We start from the raw sequence: 22,275 nt of genomic DNA on the forward strand, positions 1-22,275 counted from the left end.
CACTTGTTTCACCTACAGCATGACCATCTGGCCCATGAAGCTGTGTGGTAGAGCACTCAGGGGACTGATCCCAGTTAAAGCTAGCCTCCTGTTTGGCTCTTCAGCTGCCTGAAATTGTGGTTTGTAGTCAGTTTAAACTGTTATAAAAAAAAGCTGTTGCTGAAAAGGTCAGTCCTTGCCCCCTCTTTGTTTCTCCTCTGTGAGTGTGTGGTGGGGTGAGGTTGTTTCTAACTGAAAATTAATTTTATGATGTGGTGAGTAGGTAGTCATAAATTGGGTTAGGGATTTGTATGATAAATCAAGAAAAGAGGTAAGGAACATAGCAAGAGAATCCAGGGTGGGGAGGAGAAAAACCAAGCTCTTTTCATAGCTTCAGTTCAACATGGAATTAAATGTTGGCTGACGTATTTCTTTGGTAGTGGGGATACTATGGAGCAAATGGAGGACTAGAACAGCAAGTCTTTGAAAATAGATAATAAAATAGATTTGAAATAGCTAATAAAAACCAGTCTACAACTGTAAAATAGTGCCTGTTACCTATTTGAAATTATGTTAAATGAGCTAACCTTTTCTAACTCACCTTTTTCTTCCCCCAAAGCTATGGACTGTGCAAGATCTTCTTCAATTAATGAGGATCAATCCAAACTCTAGTGTTTACAAATCACTGGTAAAGTTATTTTGATTTTGAAAATAAGCTCAGAATTACTGTTGTGATGAAATAGACTAAGACATTTTTTATTTCTTACAGACTTCTGGAACTCAGAAGGACAATAAAGGTACAAGATGTTTATACATAATACAGACAGTTTTGGTTTTATTAAGATGCAAGCAATAGAAATTCAAAAATTTCTAGTATTTGTTGGTCTAGAATAATATGGATTCAACGTGGAGTATGTTAGAATGATAAATATTATATTTCAGGGTTATCCAACTCCTCTGTGTGCATGAGTTGTGTTAACATTCACCTACAAAATAAATAACTTAAACCTCAGAAATATGAAAAAAATGTAATTGAGTATAAATATGCTCTTTAATCTTTTCATGCTAATTTGGCAAGATCAGATTTTGTTTTGTGTTTATTACTGACAGCATAAGCTTTCATAATGTACTTAAAAACTAGTTAAAAATTAAACTGACTTTCCATTGTTTTATATAACAATTCTTATGTCTGCATGATTAAACATAATAGTATTACACAGGCTAAAGTAGCTTGATCTTCAGAAACCCCTGTTGCCTAATGACCTCATATTTGGAGTAGTAATGAGATGCACTCTCAAAAGTTGCACAAGGACAGCTTGTGCAGAATGAGATAGACTGGAATATGCTTATAATAAAAACCTTAAGAGCTTATTAGTATTGCTTTTAACTTAAAAACTTGGCTCTTTCCATAAAGTGAGTAGGGGTTTTTTGTAAGTGATAGTGTTCAGTAATTTACAGGCTCAAAAATCTGGTACAAAATCAGAATTAACTAATGCATTGGATCTTGATAGGTTTTCTTATGCGGATTTTAATCGGACTTACAGAACATCATTTAAGTAAGGAAACTCATGACACAGAAACTCAGACAAACTCAGTGCCTCCTTACAGAGAATCTCTTGGTAAGTGCTATCTCTGCAAGCAAGTCTCCCCAAATATTTTCGTATTGGTAAGTGGTATGGATTTCTAAATTGTATGGCTGGTATTAATACATCACTTACTCAAATGCAACCTATAGTAATAATAAGTAAATTTTATACATATTGCTGATATATTGATTTTCTAACCATTCTTAAAATAAAGCAAGGGTCCTGTTACTACTACTACTATTACTATTACTATTATTATCATCATCATCATCATCATCATCATCATTATTATTATTATTGCTATTATTTTATTACTATTATCACTATTATTGCTATTATTATTATATTACTATTTTATTACTATTATCACTATTACTACTATTATTATTATTTTAATCAATCACATGTTTTCTGAGGCATTTAACTAAGAGCTTTAACATCTTAGATGGACTGTAAATGTTATGTTCTGAAAAACATAAGTGTAAAAGAGTGCCTTGCTTTTCTTTTGACAATAGTGTTTCAGTGACAGGCATAGGTTGGGAGTTGTTGAGTTTAACATGCATGCTGTTATTGATAGAGAAAAACCTGAAAGATGCATGCAAAAGAAAATCCATGTCCATTCATTAAAAAGAGGATGAATGACTATGTGGTACCACAAATAGTGCTTAAACAGCTACATGCCTCTTCTTAGGTATAAGTCTCTCATAAAGCTGATTCATGGCATCTCTGTGCTGCCTCTGCTTTTGTATCACACAGGTCATTCTATGACAGTAACACTTAGTTAAACCAAGTATCTCACTTAGGTAAACTAACTTCCTATGGAGATGGGTTCCTGCAGGAACTTTGGTAGGATAACTGAGGTGACTTTTAAAATTATGATGGATATGTTGCTCTTTTTATAGCTGAGAAACTTCAGCTGATTGATGAACAATTTGCAGACTCCTATCCCCAGCATCAGAAACACGAATCTTTAAGACTAAAACTTCATGAATATAGAAAAGAAATTGAGAAGCAGCTTCAAGCAGAAATGTGTCAAAAGGTAGGACTCTGGTCATGGAATCTGAGGGACGCATTTGTCAATTTTGACTTTTTACATTGCAGACTTAATACTGTAAGTAAATTGAAGTAAAAGAGTTATGTCAAACACAAAAAGCTGTTAATCTAATATCAGTTATTAAATTGATGCTATAGCATATGTTAATTTTGCAGTTCTCTTTCTGTTAAATGTGTGTGTTTTTCTTCATCGGCTTCTGTTCTGCTCTTTTGTATCTAAAGCTGTTAGTTTTGTGTAAGATGTAAACCTATGGAAACTATGTGAGATATGCAAATATCGTGTGCTGCTGAGATACTTTTATCACAGTAGTTTAATTTCATCAAACTCAAATTTTATTTCCTGAAAGGAGTTTTGGAGTGAAATTTAGAGTTCTCTGAGAAGGCATTGTCTTTATTGATTTCAAGATGGCTCTACTTAATCCTCTCTTCTCCCTTTATGTATAAGCTGGAACATTTTAAAGAAGTTGAAATAGGAAAGATTAAAATGGAGGAGAAAATGCAGACCCAGAAGGAAATCTCTGAGCTACGTCACGAGTTGGAGAGAACATATCAAGCAAAGGCTGAAGCCTTGATTTCTCGTGAAAAGAATGCTATTGAGAGGCTTCAAAAACAACAAGAGGTAAAGTTCCAAGTATTTTTTTCTTCATCTGGTAGAAACTTATTCAGTGAGTTGATTTAACTTATCTGTTATCTTTGGGAGATTTACCTTCAGATCTTACTTGGCTTATTACTGTAAACATTGAATTTATTTTTGTTCTCATGATTAGGGGAACACGTTTAGCAACAACAAAAATTAGTATGAGTAAATAAATACTTAAATAGAGCTGGCTAGAAAAGGAACTGTTCTGTAGGCTAGGATTGAAGAATTTAAATGTACTTTACCTGTTTTGATGACTTGGCTGAATTCACATCACCAAGAGTTTTTTAACAGAATGTGTATACGACTTTCACTTTTCTGTTTCCAGAACCTAGTTTTTAGTTACAGTTTAAATTCTTTGAATTGCTAAGGACTCTAAACTAAACGGAATATATAGCTGTATGGTATGGATATACAATTTCGGTGTATCTTTATGTTGAATATTGTTAATAACCTCTGTCTTTACTGTAGCTTACATCTTACTTTGTTTCTTTGAATACTTTTTGTGGTAATGAATTACTCTTTCAGGATGTTAACTCTTAGTGTTTTGCAATAGTAGTAACTGTTACTGAAGCAAACTGTTATTTGTATGTAGTTCTAAATTGCTTCTCCCAGTCTCTATTACCTTTAAGTTTTTGGAAGAAGAGGTTACTTGCTGTTCTGTTGCCTCTTTGCCTAGCCATCTCCCTGCTCTCTGCAGCAGATCTTCCTGTTCAAATATTTTAGTCAGTCATAAATGCTTCCCACCCTCCTTCTGTGCTGTGGTATGGTTTTTTTGGTTTGGTGTTTTTGTTTGTTTGTTTGCTTTTTGTTTGTTTGTTTCCCCTGTTGTGGTGGTGGTTTTCATAAAACCACAGAATGGTTTGGGTTGGAAGGGACCCTAAAGATCATCTAGTTCTAACCCCCCACCAGACCAGGTTGCTCAAGGCCCCATCCAGCCTGGCCTTGAACACTGCCAGGGAGGGGGCAGCCACAGCTCCCCTAGGCAACCTGTGCCAGTGTCTCACCTCTCTCACAGGAAAGAGCAATTGTTTAATTATTTAATTATTTAATGGCTATGTCCTTAGAATCTTACAATAAACCCATCTATTTTATGCTACCAATTTTCTTTTGTGGGCAGGAAATTAAGTAACTAAAAAAAAAAAAAAAAAAAAGTATAATGAGACCAGCATACCTGTTACACAGACTGTGCATGGATATTTTGTTGCTCATGAGCTTCTGAACTAAAATGTACATGCTTCATTTACCTGTGAGCTCTCCTAACAGAGACCAGCAGCTCTACTGAGCTGGAATATATTTATATTAAAGGAGAAGGTAATTTAACCATTTTCTAAGATAACTTTATGCACAGGAAATATGGCTTGATTACTCTAATTTTTGCACTGGGAACAGCAGCAAAATCTTAAGCACCTTCAGGTGCATGGGTTGTACTTGAAGGTACAAGTACCATGACAATTTTGTTCTTATGACAACCCTGCAAAACTACTGTATATTAAAAAAAAATCAGATGATTGAATACGTGTGGGCTGTGAGTTTTTGAAAACAAGCCATTTCTTGAAAGAGAAGGGTTAACACCTAGCCAGTAGTGACTCTATCTAAAACATTTTTACACAGAGTAAAATGGGAATAATAATAATAATAATAATAATAATAATAATTTATTGATATTATTATGAATTATGATTGTATAAGTAATATTTATTGGAGTAATACCAATTACTGAAGCAGGTCCTTGAAACTGAATATTATAATAGTAGATACTGTATAAAGTGTGAAATAAAACTAGAGATATTATTTTTTGATTCAGATAGAAGCAAAGGAAGTATATGTTCAGAGACAAAGTCTACTGAAAGATATTGAAGTCATAAGGACCAGAGAAGTGGAACTGAAGCAAAGAATTGAGGCATTTGAAATGTAAGTTGCTGAAGAGCATGTAGAATGCTAAATGTTGTTGTCCTTCATGTAGAAAACGTTTCAAGCTGTTGCTGTTTCTGTGATGCTGAAATAGATTATATATTCCACAAATTGTGTTTTGCATTTTGAGCAGTACTATATACAGTCTGTCTCTATTAGCAGGGACACCCAATAGAAAAAGAAGTTTTGGGTTTTTTTATATTGCTCCTCATTCAGACTGAACAGTGCAGCATCATTTTGGAGGCAATGGGCCAGATACTTGCTTGGTATGCTTAAATAAAAATAATAAAAAAAAAAAGCCAAAAAACCAACCAAACAACATAGTATGTAATCTTAACACTCAAAAGGCATGTGTATGATATTTTGGTTCTTTAGTCCTGGTTTGTTATGGGTTTTTAAAACTTGTCCTTAGTGAGATTAGTTTTCTTTGGTTAAAAAAAAAAAATTAAATCGTATTTGGCCACGTTATCAATACAACTTTGTGTCATTACTTTGACATCTGCTTTTTATAACAGAATCCATGTGTTGGGTTGTTGGTTTTTTCTTTTTTTTTTTTTTTTTTTACAAGCCAGCAGGGGGTGCTGATAGAATGACATGTTCAGCCCTATCTTCTCTTTAGCCTTTCTTCTGAGGGAAACTGAGCAGAGATTAACCTGGGACAGCTGCATGTCTGATAGGTACTGGATTTCAAATAGGGCCATTTGGTTTGTCACATCTCGTTGTTCTTAATGACTTACAATAATAGATTCTGATCATGGTTTTAAATTGCTGCAGTGTTCCAAGCAAGCACATTATCTTTTGATGTCTCAAAATGTTATTTTAAGTTTTTGCTTTATAACTGGTCGTTGTCTGTATACTTATGTATATTTCAGCACTCAGAAACTTCAGGAAGAGAAAAATAAAGCTCTTGATGATGCTCTGAGATGTCGGGAGGTTGCTGTGAAGAACATAGAGGAGACATATGACCAGAAGCTCAAGACAGAACTCTTAAAGTAAATTCTTCTCTTGTTTCTAATAGGACTCATACTAATGCCTATGAAAATAATAAATTCTGTAAGTTTTCTTTTGAAAAGTGTAACAAAGTAAGGACTTTGAAAATGTTTTTTGTTTTAATCAGTTTGAATTAGTTTCATTTTTGCTTATCTCTTTTCTAGTGATAAAATGTTCTCTAACATTCAGAAAAAGCTTACTATACAAAGTGATTATCTTTTGATTGTAGGTCATATTATTGTTGTAGTTTTAATTTTGTGTTGTTATCTGGGAGACGTATGATCTAAATTATATACTTAGACAAAAGGATATGAAGCAGTATTAGTGACTTCCTTTGACCGCAATTAAAAAAATGAGACTGACCATGGTATGGAAAATTTAGCATTAAAGAGATTTTACAGGTTTCCTCAAAAAAGGTGAGAAGCATATTAGCACATTATACAGATAGATTTGTCTCTTAACTCCTCCCCATTTTTGGAAAAGAATTCTCTGATATAGATCATACTCTTTTATACTGTCATCTAATTGAACGTGGCTTCAAAGAATTGGGTTAGAAATGCTCTTTGAAAGTGTAAGACATCATCAGTGACTGGATGTGAGGCATTGCAGTGGGTATATCCTGCTTCAACCTGGGCAGGTGCTCATAGCATGCTATTACTCATGTATTCAGTGGCATGAGCTGGTCTTTAATTAGGCTAACGTGTTATTTTTTATTGCAATGCAGTGAACAATAAGTATTATTTGTGTTAGTGTGCCTGTATTTAAATTACAGAGGAAAGATGTGAAGAGTACCTTTTGATAACAATGATGCCCCAGCTGAAACTGAGACTTGAGGGCTTTGTCAGTAAACACTGAAATTCAACTAATTCACCTACCTGGGTTTTTTATTTTACCTAGTCCATAACAGCTATTTAAAATTATTACCTGTAAAATGCTTTTGGTTCATGAAGAGAAGCAAATCATTTTAAGAATGAATTGCTGCTTAGGTTATTTTACCAGCAGACAAACTATTTTAGATGTACTACAAATGCCCAGAAAGATAAAATCTATGTCCTTTTGTCCTGAATCCGTGATGAAAAGTAGCAAAGAGCTACTCTTTATTTTATAGAAATAATTATGCTTGCTAGAAAATTAATATTTTTTTTTCTATGGTAAACATTAAATGCCATAACTGAGAGAAGGATCTGAGTGGCATGGACCATTTCAGGAAATGTCAGAGGATAGATATGGTAATATCTATGTCCCAGTCATGCAGAATACCCATTTCTTAGCTCCTGTAAATTCCAGTAAAATCAAATGGTAAAGTTGGATGACTGCTGAGCTGTGAGCAGTGGTGTGCCTGGGTGGTTCTTGGTGTCCAGCTGCTGGCTGATGATGAGCAGAGAACCCTGGGGGCCAGTACTGGGATCCATACCATCCAACACCTTCACTCATGATCTGGATGTTGACACAGGGCATCCTCAATAACTTTTGAACATGAGGCTTAAATCGAGGGAATGGCTTCCATAACCAATGGCAGAGCTTCATTTCAGGCAGACTTTGAGAAACTTGGGGATTGTGTCAACATAAGTCTTAAGAATTTTAACAAGGAGAACTGCAAAGTTCTGTGCTTGGAGCAGAATATCACCATGAAGCAGCATGAATGGGCAAAAGGAATTGACTGAGTAGCTACATTTCTGCAGAGAACTTGGAAGTTACAGTGCATGCAGGGATGACTCTGAGCTGGCAGCACACTCTGGGAAATTAGACAAATAGCATGATGGGTGACATTTGTGGCATCATGACTGACAGGCTGAGGGAAGTTACTGTCCCCTTCAGGTATTGGTGAGAGCTGTCCTAGGAATCCCATGCCCAGGGTCAGGCTCCCCAGTTCATTAAAGTAACAAAGGAGCTGGAGAGGGCCAAATAAAAATCTGTCAAGATAATTATGGGACTATCAGACATGACCTCTAAGTTCATATGGTGAGGTGCATAAGTTGGCTTGGGAGGGTCAGCTTAGACATGGGGAAAAAATAAATTACAGGGAGGTTAGAGCACTACTGGCACAGGTGGTCCAGGAAGGTGGTGGAATATACATCCTTTGAGTTTTTCAAGAGTTAGCTAAGGCCACAGCTGACCTGATCTAGAGTTGATGGCCGTCATGCTTTTGGAGTAGGTGGTTGAATTGAGGTGATTAGGAGGTCCCTTGCCAACTGTTTCAGTGGTTCTGTAACAACTAATTTTGCCAATGAGTAATTGATTGATTGAAGTTTAGCTGGGAAAGACTGGAATTTACACAAAGCATGTGCTCACACACGTACTTTGGGAATACATAATTCTTTTTACTCCTAGATACCAGCTTGAATTAAAAGAAGAATATGTAGCCAGAGCAAATAAAGTTACTGAAGATGAGAAAAAAAATAAAGGTAACAACCTCTCTGAGATTAATAAAGTATCTCTTTATTTCTAGGTCTCTTACTAACAGGTATCACAACATTGTTACTAAACATGATGGTGTTTAGCAACAGTGGTGTAAGTGACAGAAAAGCCATCCGAATAGATTTTGAGAGCATGTAGCAGTATTCTGTGACAAAGCAGCAACTCCTTGCTGTTAGTTAAGAATGCAGTGGAAACTGTGAGCTGCTGCATCATACAAAGGTTGCAAAGCATTTTGCTTTTTGAGTTTCCTGTCTCCTTCCAAAGTCCTACTACCTCGTTCATTCTCTAATTGCATTCTAGTACAGTTTGGTACCTTACCCTTGAATGGCTGCCAGTTTCTAAGTTTATTAACAATAAATAGCAACACGGTTAACTGGATCTTGAGGAAGAGTGCTGGGACACATAACATATCTAGACTCCTAAGTTAGGGACATGTGAAAGTGACAATGTATCATGTGCATATGGATGCAATTTATTAAATTTTAAACGACTATGTTGTGTGTTTATATATATATATATATATATATATATATATATATATATATATACACAGTGTGATTTAATTAATTTGGAGGGTGTGTGTATGACAGTGATTTTTACATCTTGAATTAAATTCAGTATTGGGCTTAGTGCTTACACTGGGTTTTGCTGATACATTTTTTTTTTATTGTGACACTCTACTAATTTTAATTCAGCATTTGTAATCTTCCCTGCAGAGAAAGCTATGCTTTTGCATGAGGAAGCCATGGCTGTTAATTCAAAAAAGGAGGAACTCAAGCAAGCTATATCACGCACAAAAGAGCTTGAGGTAATTGTAATCATGAATTTGAAGAAGCTGTATTCTAATTAGTGCATTTGAGGTTAAACTGAAAAAGAATCTGAAACAAAAATAATTGTGAAGTAACACAGCAGTTCATAATCTTCTAAACTGTTCTTTATCTGCAGCTGGAATTGGAGTCAGTGAAGGCCCAGGTTCTTTTGGTAAATAAACAGAACCAGTTGTTGACAGAAAAACTGAAAGAAGTATCAGACTATGCTTTGCTAAAGGAGGAGAAATTGGAGCTCCAAGTGCAGAATAAGCTACTTAGGCAACAGCTGGATGAAACTCGCAGTGAGAACCAGCATCTTCGAGACAGTCAGTGTGAATGATTTAGTAATTTTCTTGTTGACATTTTCCTACAAGTATTGTTTTAGAAATAAATTTTCGTTACAATACAGTCTTTATGTTTACTAGTAGTTTGCACTAAACCCTAACTAATGTTTGTGTAAAATAAAACAGTCCTTGACATAATAAGTTTATTTCCTTTAATATGTCTCCATAGTAGAAATTCTGAATTAAGTGGTAGCTGTAATATGAAGAATATCCTTTGCACTCTTTGAAAAAAAGAAGTGCAGTATTTCTAACCATAGCATCAGTATGGTTAATAATCATAAAAGAACAATGCATTATTGTTTTAAACTGCTTTCCTGCTTTTATAACTATAGTTATAAAGTGCCATCGATTTTAAATGTGCATTTGAGATTTCAGGAGAGATGTACACCCAGTTATGTAAGGTAGGGATTTTTTTTTTCTTCCAGACCAGGACTATCTGGGTCTGATTCTTAAGTGACCAGCCAATGAAAATGTCTGTCCTTTTTCTAAATGGAAGAAAAAAAATTCCCTAAATACTTTATAAAAACAAGGCCTTGTTTTGTTCCTAAAAACCAATGAGCTTTACATTTTGAAGAGCTATCATGTAGAAAAGTGCACACTTGTTATTTGACAGCTAAGTGTTTAATATTTCTCTTTCTGAGTAGAACTGTCTCAGCCATCAGCAGAGCACCTGGCCTGCCAAATGGAGCTGAAGAGGGTGGAACATTCCAGAAAGCTGGCACTGGAGGAATTTGAAAGTCATAGGCAGATTTTGGAAAAGCAGCTACAAAGTGAGGTATATTTTTCTTTCTAGATAATTTGAATCATTTCCTCTTCCTGTCATCTGGTTCACATTTAACTATGTAGTTACAGGGGTTGTCTTTTCAATTATGCTTTTTTTGTTTGTCTTCTTTTGTCTCCTTTAGGTTGAGCATTGTGCCCAGTTAAAGACCCAACTGTTGAATTCTGAAGCTGCTGTTAAGAAGTTAACTGTGCAGGTTGAAGAACTAAAACTGCAAGTGCAACAAGCACAGGCAGGTTTGTATCTTAAACCACAGTAGTCCTTTATGAAATTCACTTACCTAACCAGTGTAACAATTTCCAGACACTTAAAAAAAAATAAAGTTACATATAACTAATATACCACCAGTGAGTAGATTTCAAATTTAAAATCAAAATCTGTTTAAAATAAAAATCTATTTAAAAGCCTGTTTATAAAAGCAGACTGATTACAGCTGTTCTTCCTTTCAGAGAACAAACATAGAAGGAAGGGGAACCATTTCCCCCTGAATACTTGCACGTTTTTATTGTCCGATTTTCCTCAAGATAAAGACATTAATGTTTGGTGATAACATCTCTGTTTCTCAGGAGGCAATTTGTGTTTTAATGCATATTGATTCCTTAAGGTTCATAATAAGAATAATCAATTTGAAATTGTCTTGCCTACTTCACAAATTTAAATTTAACTTTTAAACAGTTGTCGTCAAGGCTAATAACTTGGGCTCCTCCAATGGGCATTAGAATGACAGAGGGACTTGTGTAAATAAATTCAGTCTGCTTAAGAAACATAGTTCTAAAGATGCTTATCTGCTTAATTGCTGTTATCAAGTATGATAAATAAAGGTGTTGGGATTAAATTCCACAATGATTATGGATTACATGAAGCATGTTTTGCACCATTGGAATTGGAAGCCTGTTAGTGTTAAAACAGCAAATAAATTTTTAAATGAAATGACTAGAGGTACTACATGGACTTTTTATTTTGAATCAGAGTTAAGGATGTCATTGAAGAATCACTTATGCAGAATACAAGCAGAGTTGTAATTTTGCTGAGAAAAGTCAATAGACCCTATATAAACCCTATAGATTGTTTTTACAGGCTTGCTGAAGCATGCAAGTGCAAGCCAGGAAGCAGACAGCCCTGAAACATTAAATTTTACTGACAATTTTGGAGTACGTTTTTTTAAAAAGCAACATTGTTTATGTGCCATGTTTTTTTTCTCCAAATTGCTTTTTTGATCTAAATAGAAGTACTAAGACTTGTGACCTCTCTTCAACAGAACAATTGGATATAATGGGTCCAAAGTGGTGATGTTTTCTGTTTTTTTAAATTTATTTAAGCATAATTTAAGAAATAACATTGTAGAGTGCATACTTCATGTAGTTTTATGCAGGAGAATTATAATATAAAGCAAATTGATGTCAGTGATAATTTGCAGCTATGCAGCTACATTAAAAACACACTTAAAGCAGTCTATTGAGTTGCTAAAATCTAAGCCAATTCTAATTTAAATTAATTTTGATCAAACTGGAATTTGAATGCTGTGTTTTAATGTTTCTGTTTCATTATGGGTGTCCCTCTCTCACTGTCACTCATTTTCTCTTGCTGTCATTTAGCTCTGGAAAATGAAGTGTATCGGAATCCAAAGCCTTCACTTGTCAATCGCTCTGTCCTTGACTTCACTGGTGACACAATGGTGCCTCCTGATGTTTATGTGGATGGCACATTCCTGAAGAATCAGGCTATGACTGATGTGCTGAAGGGAAACGCCATGCCAAGAGTTGGCTATCAGGAGCAGCTACAGCCACGCAGTGCTTCTCCAGATTCTGACATTGCACAAACCTGGGCTAGGATAAGAGAACTGGAAAGAGAGGCAGAGTATTTGGAAGAAGCCTACAGGAACTGCCATCACAGAATCATGCAGGGTGCAGCTGCAAGCAGAACACCAAGGAATACACAGTCCCCTTTACTTCTACAGTGTGCTGTTACTGGACACCCTTTGTCTACTCAGCATGAACCTCTAGAGGATGGTCCTAGCTCCCAGGATTCCCCCCTGAGCAGCCCAAGAGGGGAAGAATACATCAGAACTGAGCAGGTTGATGACTTGAAAGATCCCTTAACCCCACCACACAGAAGAACGTCTTCCTCAAGACGCCTTTCTTCTACTCCCATCTCCAAACTGGAAAGAGATTGCAGGAACAAGAAAATTTCAGATGGTAAGTCACAGCTGTTAATGTGGTGTTTTAGGGCTCTTCTTGGGCAATGGGAAGAGGAAGGCTTAGCAGTGACAGTCTGTCCACTCATTTTTCTTATTTGCCAAGAGTCAGGAGAAGACAGGAAAAAAAATGCAGTTTCATTCCAGTGCTGGTAGACATTGGAATAGGCTGCCTAAGGAGGTGGTGGAGTCACCATCCCTGGAGGTATTAAAAAAACATGTAGACATGGCACTTCATGCTCCAGTTGGCATGGCAGTTTTTGTCTGGGTTGATATTTGGACTCTGTGATCTTAGAGGTCATTTTCAAGTGTAATGGTTCTGTGATTCAACTGTAACTACTTTGCAACTTTATTGTAATTTCCTAGTTTTAACAACTTTCCCTCTGTATTCCTATCTTTTCATTTATTTGGATGGAGCCTTGAGCAACCTGGTCTAGTGGAAGGTGTCCTTGCCCATGCAGGGGGGTTGGAAGTAAATGATCTTTAAGGTCCCTTCCAACCTTAGCCATTCTGTGATTCTGTGGTTTAGCTACTGTAGCTATAGCATGCATCAGAAGACTGCTTTGTCTTGCTTCTGTTAAATTAGGTTTCCCAGTCTGAAAGGTCCAGATTTGCTTTTCTTTGGTTTTTTTGCTGTGACATCCTTCTCAAATATTCCTGAGCAGTTGTGAGGGGGAGGGGATTAGTGTTTGGAAAATGATAGGAAAATTGTAATTTGCTATTAATATCACAGTATCTAATAACTACTTAGTAGAGGTTGTTTTTTATAAAGGGGCACTACTCAGAAAAGCCAGCAAAAAGGAAAGGAAATAAAATTATTTTTAAAAAATGTTGTTTCAAATCTGTAGTACATCTGCTTCTTAGGTCATGAAGTTCTTGTCACCCTAGCTGAAAGTAGATTTAATAAGATAATAGTAACAAAACCAAAAAAGATAAGGATCAGCTTCTGTGTGAAGTAAGGTTAAAAATAAGAAGGGCAACTTAGTCTAGGTAATAGATTGCTGAGGTGGGCTGTGGGAAATCTGGAAAACAATGAATGATGTGGAGAAAGTGAAAAGGGATCGATTAGTCACTGCTTCACAGACCCCATAATTCTGTAAAATAGAAAGGAAAGTGAAGGATGTACTTTTGCATACCATGAGTAAATTGTGGAATTTATTGCTTCTGTGGCAACAAGTACAGATGCAGGAATAAAACTTCCCTGCCAGGAGGGCCCAAGTATTGACAGGGGAAAGGTCGGGGTGAATGTTGCCAGAAGTAAGATATAAGTATTCTCCTACTTGAATTTTAGTTTAGTGCTGTTTGGTAATAGAAACTGTTAGAAGCATGCTATAAACAGCCTGATCTAATGTGGCTCTCTCTCTTTTTCTGCATGTATCACGTCACGCTCTGTTACTGAAAACATATTGAAAAACTTTAACTTCCAAAGCAGTCTTCCAAGGCTTAACTTTTCACTTGGGTATAAACTGCTTCCAGACTGCTCATTTAAAACTACACATTTACAGAATCTTTCATAGAAGTAGTTGGGTTGGGTTTTTTGAGTCAGCTTAGGAAATGTCAAAATTTAAGTTGTGTGCATAACCTAACAATCCTTCCCATCTTTGTGCCTGTCAGAGGCTTGTGACATGATGGCTGATCTAATTTTCCCGTTGGATCAGTTCTGTGCTTAATGCAGAAGAGTGACTTGTTCTGGAGAGGGATGAGAACTGAATAACAAAGGAGGACATTACCTGACTTATGTGTTTCAGAAATTGAATGGTATGTAGTGTAGAACAGCAGATTGCAGCCAGATGCTATGTTCTGAGTGTGAACTGATGCAGTACTTCCCATTATCCCAGTAAGAGCTGCAGCTTCAGTGGTAATGTGGTATGGAGTGATTTAGCTGCCTCCCCACTGATATGTCAGCTCCGTTTCAAGAGTCTCCTGGGAAGTAATACTTCTATACTGGTGTATATGTTATCCTTCGTGCTAGAGATGGCTGAAGCACCAGATGTGTTTTTGCTAGAAAAATGTAAGTCATTCAGGAAGATTTGATGGAGCTTTCAGTGCTGGTGAAGACGCCACTCTGAACAGGTCAGAATAAATTTTAAGAGGTAAAAGATACCATGCACATGAGCCTGGGATTGGATTTTCCCTTAAGTGAGGTGTACCACAGTCAACCCATGTAAGGACAAACTGTAGCTCAGTTGTCAGCACCAGTCTTCAAAGGGTGAAAGGAAGAAATGTGTCCTCATGTCAAATACATGCAATTGACAGACCTGGCAGCTGTTTCACAACATCGTCTGCCAGTAGAAGGGTGTCATGGCTGGGCTGGCAATTAACTGAATGACAGATGCTCTCTATTAATCCCCCTCCCCTCCCTGATAAAGAGAGAAGAGAGAATAAGGGAGAGAGACTTATGGGTTGGAAGTTAAACTACACAGCTTTAGTGAAACAGTAATGATAAAAAGGAAAAATTATTAAATATATACAAATATGTAGAAAAACAATACCATGTTCCTCAGTAATGCTCACATCACTCATAGGGTTGCAGGGCAGCCCTGGGAAAGTCCAGGCTGGACTCCTGGAGTCAGCAGCAGTCAGGAGCTGGAGGCAGGAACACACAGATTCAGGCTGGCATGGATCAGGACCACAGGCAAAACAAACAAAAGCAAACAGGGACAGGCAAAAAAGGGCAAAGGCAAAAAGCCAAAGGAAGGAAGAAATGGTTTGACCCTTGTGATCCCTCAAATTTATACTGAGTAGGATGTGTATGGGATGGAATACTCTGTTTAGTAATTTTTGGTAATTTATCTTGTCTGCTCTTCCCTTTGCTCCTTTTCTCTTTCTGGAGCATAAGATGTTCCTCAGAACTGAGCAGTGGCCTTGGTTTTGCACGCCAGTCTCTGGCTGTACCTATAAACATCGAGTGTTATCAGTCCTAAAAGCAGACACTGCTGTTAATTTCAGCGAGTGCAGCTACTTATTAGGGACTTAGATGAAAGCAAAATTACAAGACAGAAAGTTAGCTCTATCCTGGCCCAACCAGGACAAAAGGTTACTGATTTTCCCTGTTTCATGAAATTATCTCATGTATTTTACTTCCCCTTTCCAAGTCCATGAGTGTTGGACATCCTTTAGGCTTTATCTTTCTGCTGGGAAGGAGTAAGCCTGTTTCTTTGAGAGTAACTAAAAGTAGGAAAGGGCCCTTTTCTGTTTTCATGCTGTCCCCAGTCCCTGGGCAGAAACATAGATCAGGAAATAGTTAATGAGAAAAAACAATGTGGATTGCCATCTCACCCATGCTCCCTATTACTTGATCAATACTTTTCATCTTGATCATTGCTTTACCAATCTTCATACATTCCAATGAGAGAGTGAGGTTGGTGAGTCTTCATACTCTTCATATTGTGAGCTGGAGACCTCAACTATTCATCTTTTAGTAGAAAGTCAGTAAATGTAATCCTAGGTAATTTTTAAATAGTAGTAGGCTGTAGTAAACTACCTCTTGAGATATCTGGTGTGATACCTGTGTCTTTTACTGTAGTATGTGTTATGCCAAGGAAATCCATGTGGTAAGTACTACATGGTGTCTGGCCCATTTGTTCTCCATGAGAATATTTAGCATGTAATTTTCATAGAATCATAGCATGGTTTGGGTTGGAAGAGACCTTAAAGATCATGTAGTTCCAACCCCCATGCATGGGTAGGGACACCCCCCACGAGACCAGGTTGCTCATGGCCCCATCCAACCTGGCCTTGAAAACTTCCATTGAGGGGGCAGCCACAACTTCCCCAGGCAGCCTGTTCCAGCATCTCACCACCCTCACAGGAAAGAATATTTTCCTCAAGTCTGATCTAAATCTCCCCTCCTGAAGTTTTAAACCATTTTCCCTTGTCCTCTTGCTACACACCTGTGTAAAAAGCCCTGCCCCAGCTTTCTTGGAGACCCTCTTCATTTATTAGAAAGTCACTATAAGGTCACCTTGGAGCCTTCTCTTCTCCAGCCTGAACAACCCCAACTTGCTCAGTCTTGCTCAGTCACTGTCTTCATAGGGGAGGTGCTCCAACCCTCTGATGATTGTAGTGTCTCTCCTCTGGAAATGTTCCAGGACCTCTGTGTCCTTATGCTGAGGACTCCAGAACTGGACACAGTGCTCCGGGTGGGGTCTCACAAGAGCAGAGTAAAAAGTTCTACAGAAGATTGGATTTGGGTGGGCTAAGAGTTCCCTCCAGGAATAGGTACTGCTGATACAGGAGCACAATATAACTGCTGGGTCCTGTAGTGTTAGTGCACAGCTTCCTTGAGGGTGGTTGTCTGTGTTGCATGGGGATATAGGGACTGTCTGGAGATAAAAATCTGTTGGTCTGAATCATGCTGATTTTTGCTGTGTGATGTGCTTCATGAACAGGGTACACTGTTATACAACCACCTGAGAGAACTTCAGGTATGGAAGTACTAATAATGGCTTTTCCTCTATTTCTTCAGCCAAATTAGCACTGGCTACAGTAAAAGTTACTTGGTCAAAGAGAAACAACAGTACCTGCTTATTGACTGAATATTGTGTCTTGTTTAAAAAATAATAATTTGTAGACTAGTAATGAAAGACCTGTGCAACTACATGGAAAAGTAAACTCAAAATTGCAAAGCAAAATTTAAGCAAAGTGCTGGACTTTGCAAGTTTGATTAAAAGGCTTTTTAATGCAGGGGTTTTGTTCTTGGTTTCCTAGGAAACTCAAAATTTCTTTAGTCATACAGAGAGAACAGTGTTTTTTCTTTCCTGATAATTTTACAGCTATTAATAAGAGGATAAAATCTTCAAAGATTTTGTTCTTTCTTTCAGCACCCATTTTAACAAAACTGTAAAAAATGAAACCTCCAGGTTAACTTTCCTACTGAAGAATGGCCTTTGGGAGACCTCAAGCATTATCTTTTGCTGGCTAGTAAGCACATCCCTAGGTTGAAAGCTGAGTCTGTAACTACTTTCTCTAATGCACAGCATGGGAGACATTACTTAGTGTTTGGCAGTGGGGTTGCAGTTTCTGAGGAATGATAATCACAGGCTTTGTGAGGAGTAAGTTTATGATGGAGAAGAATTGCCATAGAGGAGGGGTAAAAAAGAAACAAGGAAAGAAATAATTTTTAAGCTGGTTGTTCTGTAGTGATGCCTGCACAGTCCAGTTATGCATGTGTTATAAAATCAGCCTTGTCTGAGAAGTGGTAGGACAAATAACTGACTAATGCAAATTGTGGGGTTTTTATCCACAGACATCAATGGCCCATATCTTGCCTCTTCACAGCAGAGTGTTGATCAGGTGCTTTCTCCTATTTCAAAGCCACATCGACTTTCATCTTCCGACTCTGTTCCTTCCTCACCATCCAGTTGTGGCCAGAAAATCAGGTAACATGGTTTACAAAGCAATATTTGCTTCTGAACTTGTTTTTTGAAGAAACACTTATTTAATTGTTCATGTTGAGAGCTGCTTTTACAATTCAGGAAAGCTGTTGATTTTGTAATTCTTGAGTAGCATGCCTCAAGGGGAATGCTACTAAAGTTCTAAAAACACCAAACATCCACACCCTCAAATCCAAATACCTTTTGCAAATATGAGTTTGATTTCTTGACTTCTGATAAATGTGTGCTTCCTTACAGTGCAAAGTTAGGTGCAGAGAAATACTTAAACCTCAGGTGCATTGGAAAGTTCAGAAGAATGCAGTGTTTTTCAAAAAGACAAACCAAAACAAAACCCAAAAATCTCTTGATTTACTAAGTCTTTTGTAAACTCATTTCACTGGTGTAGTTGAGCAACAATGAAAACTTATTCCAAAGATTCCCTCTGCTGAGAAGAAACAGTAATCATAGCACTAACTCCAAAGTCTAAAAAATTCACTGCCATGGAAAAGTGCTAGTAAACACACTAAAAAGCCTGGAGAGGTAAAGTGTAAGACATCCCAAGTGCATGTTAGTTTCATGCAGATATAGCAAATGGATACATACCATCACTGAAACTTTGTTTGAATTATGCTGTTTAGAGGTATTTGTTCCTCTGTCATTAAAACACATAGGAACTCTTCTCAGGACTTGACATTTGTGCTGCTTCAACCAATGTAGGTGTTGCTTTGTTACCATGTCTGGCTTCGAAGAGAGAGGTGGTTCATTCGGTGTGCATTGTGTCAGCATTAAGGCACACATGACAATAGAAGTCATGCGAAGTTTAGTCAGGTTTAAGTCGGGTTTCATTAGGCCAGGCTGATTTACTTTGTTGGTTTTCAGGCTGCAGTAGTCATCTCCTGATATATAACTCTAAATTTGACAATGAACTTCTGGTTTTCCCCTTCTCTGCTTTTCTACTTTTTATTTGTCAGTGTTCTGATTAATGCTTTTGAAAGCACTGGATGGTGTTACTTTAAAGCAAGGTGTGTTTGGGATACTCATATTTCAAGAGAGCTGCAAATTCTGCAGCACCTGGAATCTATTGTGTCAGAGTAGACTTTCTCATTGGTTGTATTTCCTTACATATTAGAGCACTTTCAGGCAGCTGAATAAAGGTTTGTTGTTAATAAATAAATAAATATTCTGTTAATCACCAGTCTCAGAAAATGTGTTTTCTAAAAGCTTCCTAAAAATTTAAAATCCATTCTTAAAAGCAAATCTAAGTTAAACACCTCACTTGCATACATTTGTTTAGTATCTATGAAAAAAGTGATTATTTTTTTTTTTTTTAAACATGTGGGCAGTGCATGTGTCCAAGCATATGACAAAGATATATCTGACTTCTTCTGGTATCTTATAACTTTGGGCCATATTGATAACTTAAAAATTTAGACTGTCTACTTTTTAGTAAGCATCATGTCTGTACTGTGTTACAAATGGGAACGTGAAGGTACCACAGAACGTGAAGGCTAACAAGAACTCTTGCTGACATTGTAAACTAACTTGAGAACAAACTTAATTTCAGAAGATGTTGTTGGGTCTTTAGAGGGCTAAACTTCATGTTTCAATGACTTGAAATAATTTTTCAAGAAAAAGGTAAAACTACAAGCTCATCACAAATTTCTGTCCAAAGCAGTAATAATGTCTTGTCTTTCCCATATCAGAACAGGCCTTTTGCATATCCTTAATGTTCAAAATATATTTGGGCTATATTTGATGAATGCAAATCCCCTTAATTGAAAAAGGCCACTAATTCTTTGAGCAAAAGCTATGTCTCTTTCAAATGTGTCTCTATTTTTCGCATCTGTGACCTCACTAATGAGCTTTTGCTGATTGAAATTTGGTAGTTTCAGCTGTTTGAGATTTAAAATCAAGGCAGTTGTACATTCTTGCTTAATTCTTTAGGAAGCTGTAATGCTAACTCTTTTTCTTCCTAAAGAGCTTGTCCATGTGTCTGTATAACTGTTTTCAGAATAAGAATCTCCAGTCTCTCTTGCATGTGGGAAGGTGATGGGTGGCAGAACTTCTCTCCTTTTTTGTTTTTTTTTTTTAGGATGTCTTTTAAGTACATGACTAATGTGGCAAAATTAAGCTAATTAAGCTACATAAAATATAGTTCTCTTTCCTCTCTCCTGCTTTTGTGTATGAAATTTTTCTGTTCCTGTCTGTGGTGCTCTCTATAAAACTGAGAATCCTGAGTAGGTGGTTTTAGTACAAGATCAAGTATTTAATTTTCACTGTTTCTTGCCTAAGAAGAGATTCCTAAATTGGCCTTACCCTGATAGCCGTGGTTTCAGATTTAATGGCTGAAGAAAGGTGCCTTGTCCCAGGACAGCTCTAGAGGCATTTGTAGGTCTTTCTTCTGTTGTTGTTGTTACCAACTCCTCCCTATGCATTACATGTAGAGAGGGCCTCTTGTAGCTAGGATCTAGGGAAAACCTTTGTATTCTTGACCTTGAAAAGAAGCTGTTGGGATTTGTAGGACCTGTGAGGTTAGTTTAAGTGGCTGTCTCTTCCTTCCCTGCTCATTCACATTTTCTACATTGCGTCTCAGATTTCCTGTATTCCTGGGACAGATGCTACAAAGTGAAGGTTGAGTGTTAACCTGCATGTTAAGGTGATGTGGGAAAATACTCTTAATACTGTGAGGGACTGTACCACTTTGAAGAATGTTGTGGAGTCTGCCCTGCCTGAAGAGTGACCAGTATGAGAAAGTTGTGTTACAAAGAACAGGCCAGAAGCTGGGCAGGCAGCTATGGGCTGTGATTACTTTCTTGGGTTCCTTGTGACAAAGCAAGGGTATGAGGTCCCAATAATTCTCTTGAACTTGCTGCTTTCCCAAGACTTTTTACAGGGAAACTATCCTTTTGTTGTGTATTTTTAAATTTCTTGTGTCTCAGACTGTTTTCTGTTGCATAAAATATTTGAGAAATGCATGTGTGGGCTTTTCCAGCTATTTGCTCTTATTATTAGGCAAATGCCACATCATTGATGTGTATTGTGGGATTAGTTTATGACCTGTAGGTTTTCAGTAGCAATGGGAACTTCTTTAAAAAGAAAAGATGATGCTGTAACATGGTGTAAGCCATTGCAGATTAGACCTTTGTCAGTGGGGAAGAACAATTGCTTTTATGATTGTTTTTGTTTCAAGATATGAGTGGTATGAAGGAAGCAAATAAACAGACAGGAAAACTAGAATTATAAGGCAGATTTTTACCTAAACCATTCCTTTTTTGTGAAGGTTGTTACCAGTTTTAGGCAAGCCACCCCCCCCCCCCACATTTAAGACATTATCGAAGTAGTTTAGATTGTGGTGGTTGTTTTTTTCTTTAAGCTTTGGTAGTAATTTTAAGCATAACTCATGCAGCTTAATAATTTGTAGTTTGATTGGCACAACAGTACTGTGTTATGGAATATTGACATTAGGTACTGTCCAGGGTTTGGTTGCCAGCTTTTTCCAGTGGAATGAAACTGTTTGGAAATACACATTGTCAGGGTTTACAGATTTTCATGAGGCAGACTTCTGTGTCCTGAATCTGAGGCAGTATCTTTCTAGCAGTGGAGCAGGACACATGCATGTTCTTTAACTTCACATCCTTAAGAATTATTTAACCGTTAACCATTTCTGTGAAGAAATTAAAAAAAAAACAAAGTAGACTTCTAAAACCTTGAAGTTCCATTTACTCTGTTGTATTTAATTTACAGGGTATTTTCCCCAGTGATGGGACTGAACTATCTTTCTGACAATCCAGATTTATTGGTTTGTCCCCAGATTTGCATTTTTTTTTTTTATTTAACATGTCTCATCGAGGGGTTATGTTTTGTCCCACTTTTTGTCCACTTTTGCCCCATAGAAGACCTGAATTCCTTAGAAATTGTAAGCACAAATGTATTTATGCTCTTAGGAGCACCAGCTGGTGTGAAGTAAGCTCCTTTATGAAGTGCTGCTGTTGAATTTCATTAGTGACCTACACTCCTTTTGCTATACTGGTTCTGGTCAGAGTTTAGTGGCTGGGTCACGTGGGAGATATTGTTCTTTCACATTATCTTTCTCTTGAGATAAACGGGGATTTAGAATGAGGGCACTAACCCCATTTTTCATAGCACTCAGATTCTCACCCTTGCATGTATGTTTTGCCAGACATCTAATCCTAAT

At 37.1% G+C, this 22,275-nt stretch overlaps 1 protein-coding gene across 3 annotated transcripts in view; it reads left to right on the forward strand.

The window, feature by feature from the left end:
- The window catches only part of OFD1 (OFD1 centriole and centriolar satellite protein), a 33,098-nt gene that overhangs the window by 2,581 nt on the left and 8,242 nt on the right, over positions 1-22,275 (forward strand). For all 3 annotated transcript variants that reach the window (XM_071748214.1, XM_071748192.1, XM_071748203.1), the window contains exons 4-17: positions 599-667; positions 749-776; positions 1,491-1,598; positions 2,468-2,604; positions 3,064-3,237; positions 5,063-5,169; positions 6,042-6,161; positions 8,491-8,564; positions 9,294-9,385; positions 9,523-9,712; positions 10,375-10,505; positions 10,636-10,747; positions 12,107-12,706; positions 17,954-18,086. In XM_071748214.1, the coding sequence (XP_071604315.1) occupies positions 599-667; positions 749-776; positions 1,491-1,598; positions 2,468-2,604; positions 3,064-3,237; positions 5,063-5,169; positions 6,042-6,161; positions 8,491-8,564; positions 9,294-9,385; positions 9,523-9,712; positions 10,375-10,505; positions 10,636-10,747; positions 12,107-12,706; positions 17,954-18,086 (2,075 nt within the window). The remainder of the gene's footprint in view (positions 1-598; positions 668-748; positions 777-1,490; positions 1,599-2,467; positions 2,605-3,063; positions 3,238-5,062; positions 5,170-6,041; positions 6,162-8,490; positions 8,565-9,293; positions 9,386-9,522; positions 9,713-10,374; positions 10,506-10,635; positions 10,748-12,106; positions 12,707-17,953; positions 18,087-22,275) is intronic.

Source organism: Heliangelus exortis, chromosome 1 (assembly GCF_036169615.1).
Source record: "Heliangelus exortis chromosome 1, bHelExo1.hap1, whole genome shotgun sequence".
In the NCBI taxonomy this organism is placed as follows: domain Eukaryota; kingdom Metazoa; phylum Chordata; class Aves; order Apodiformes; family Trochilidae; genus Heliangelus; species Heliangelus exortis.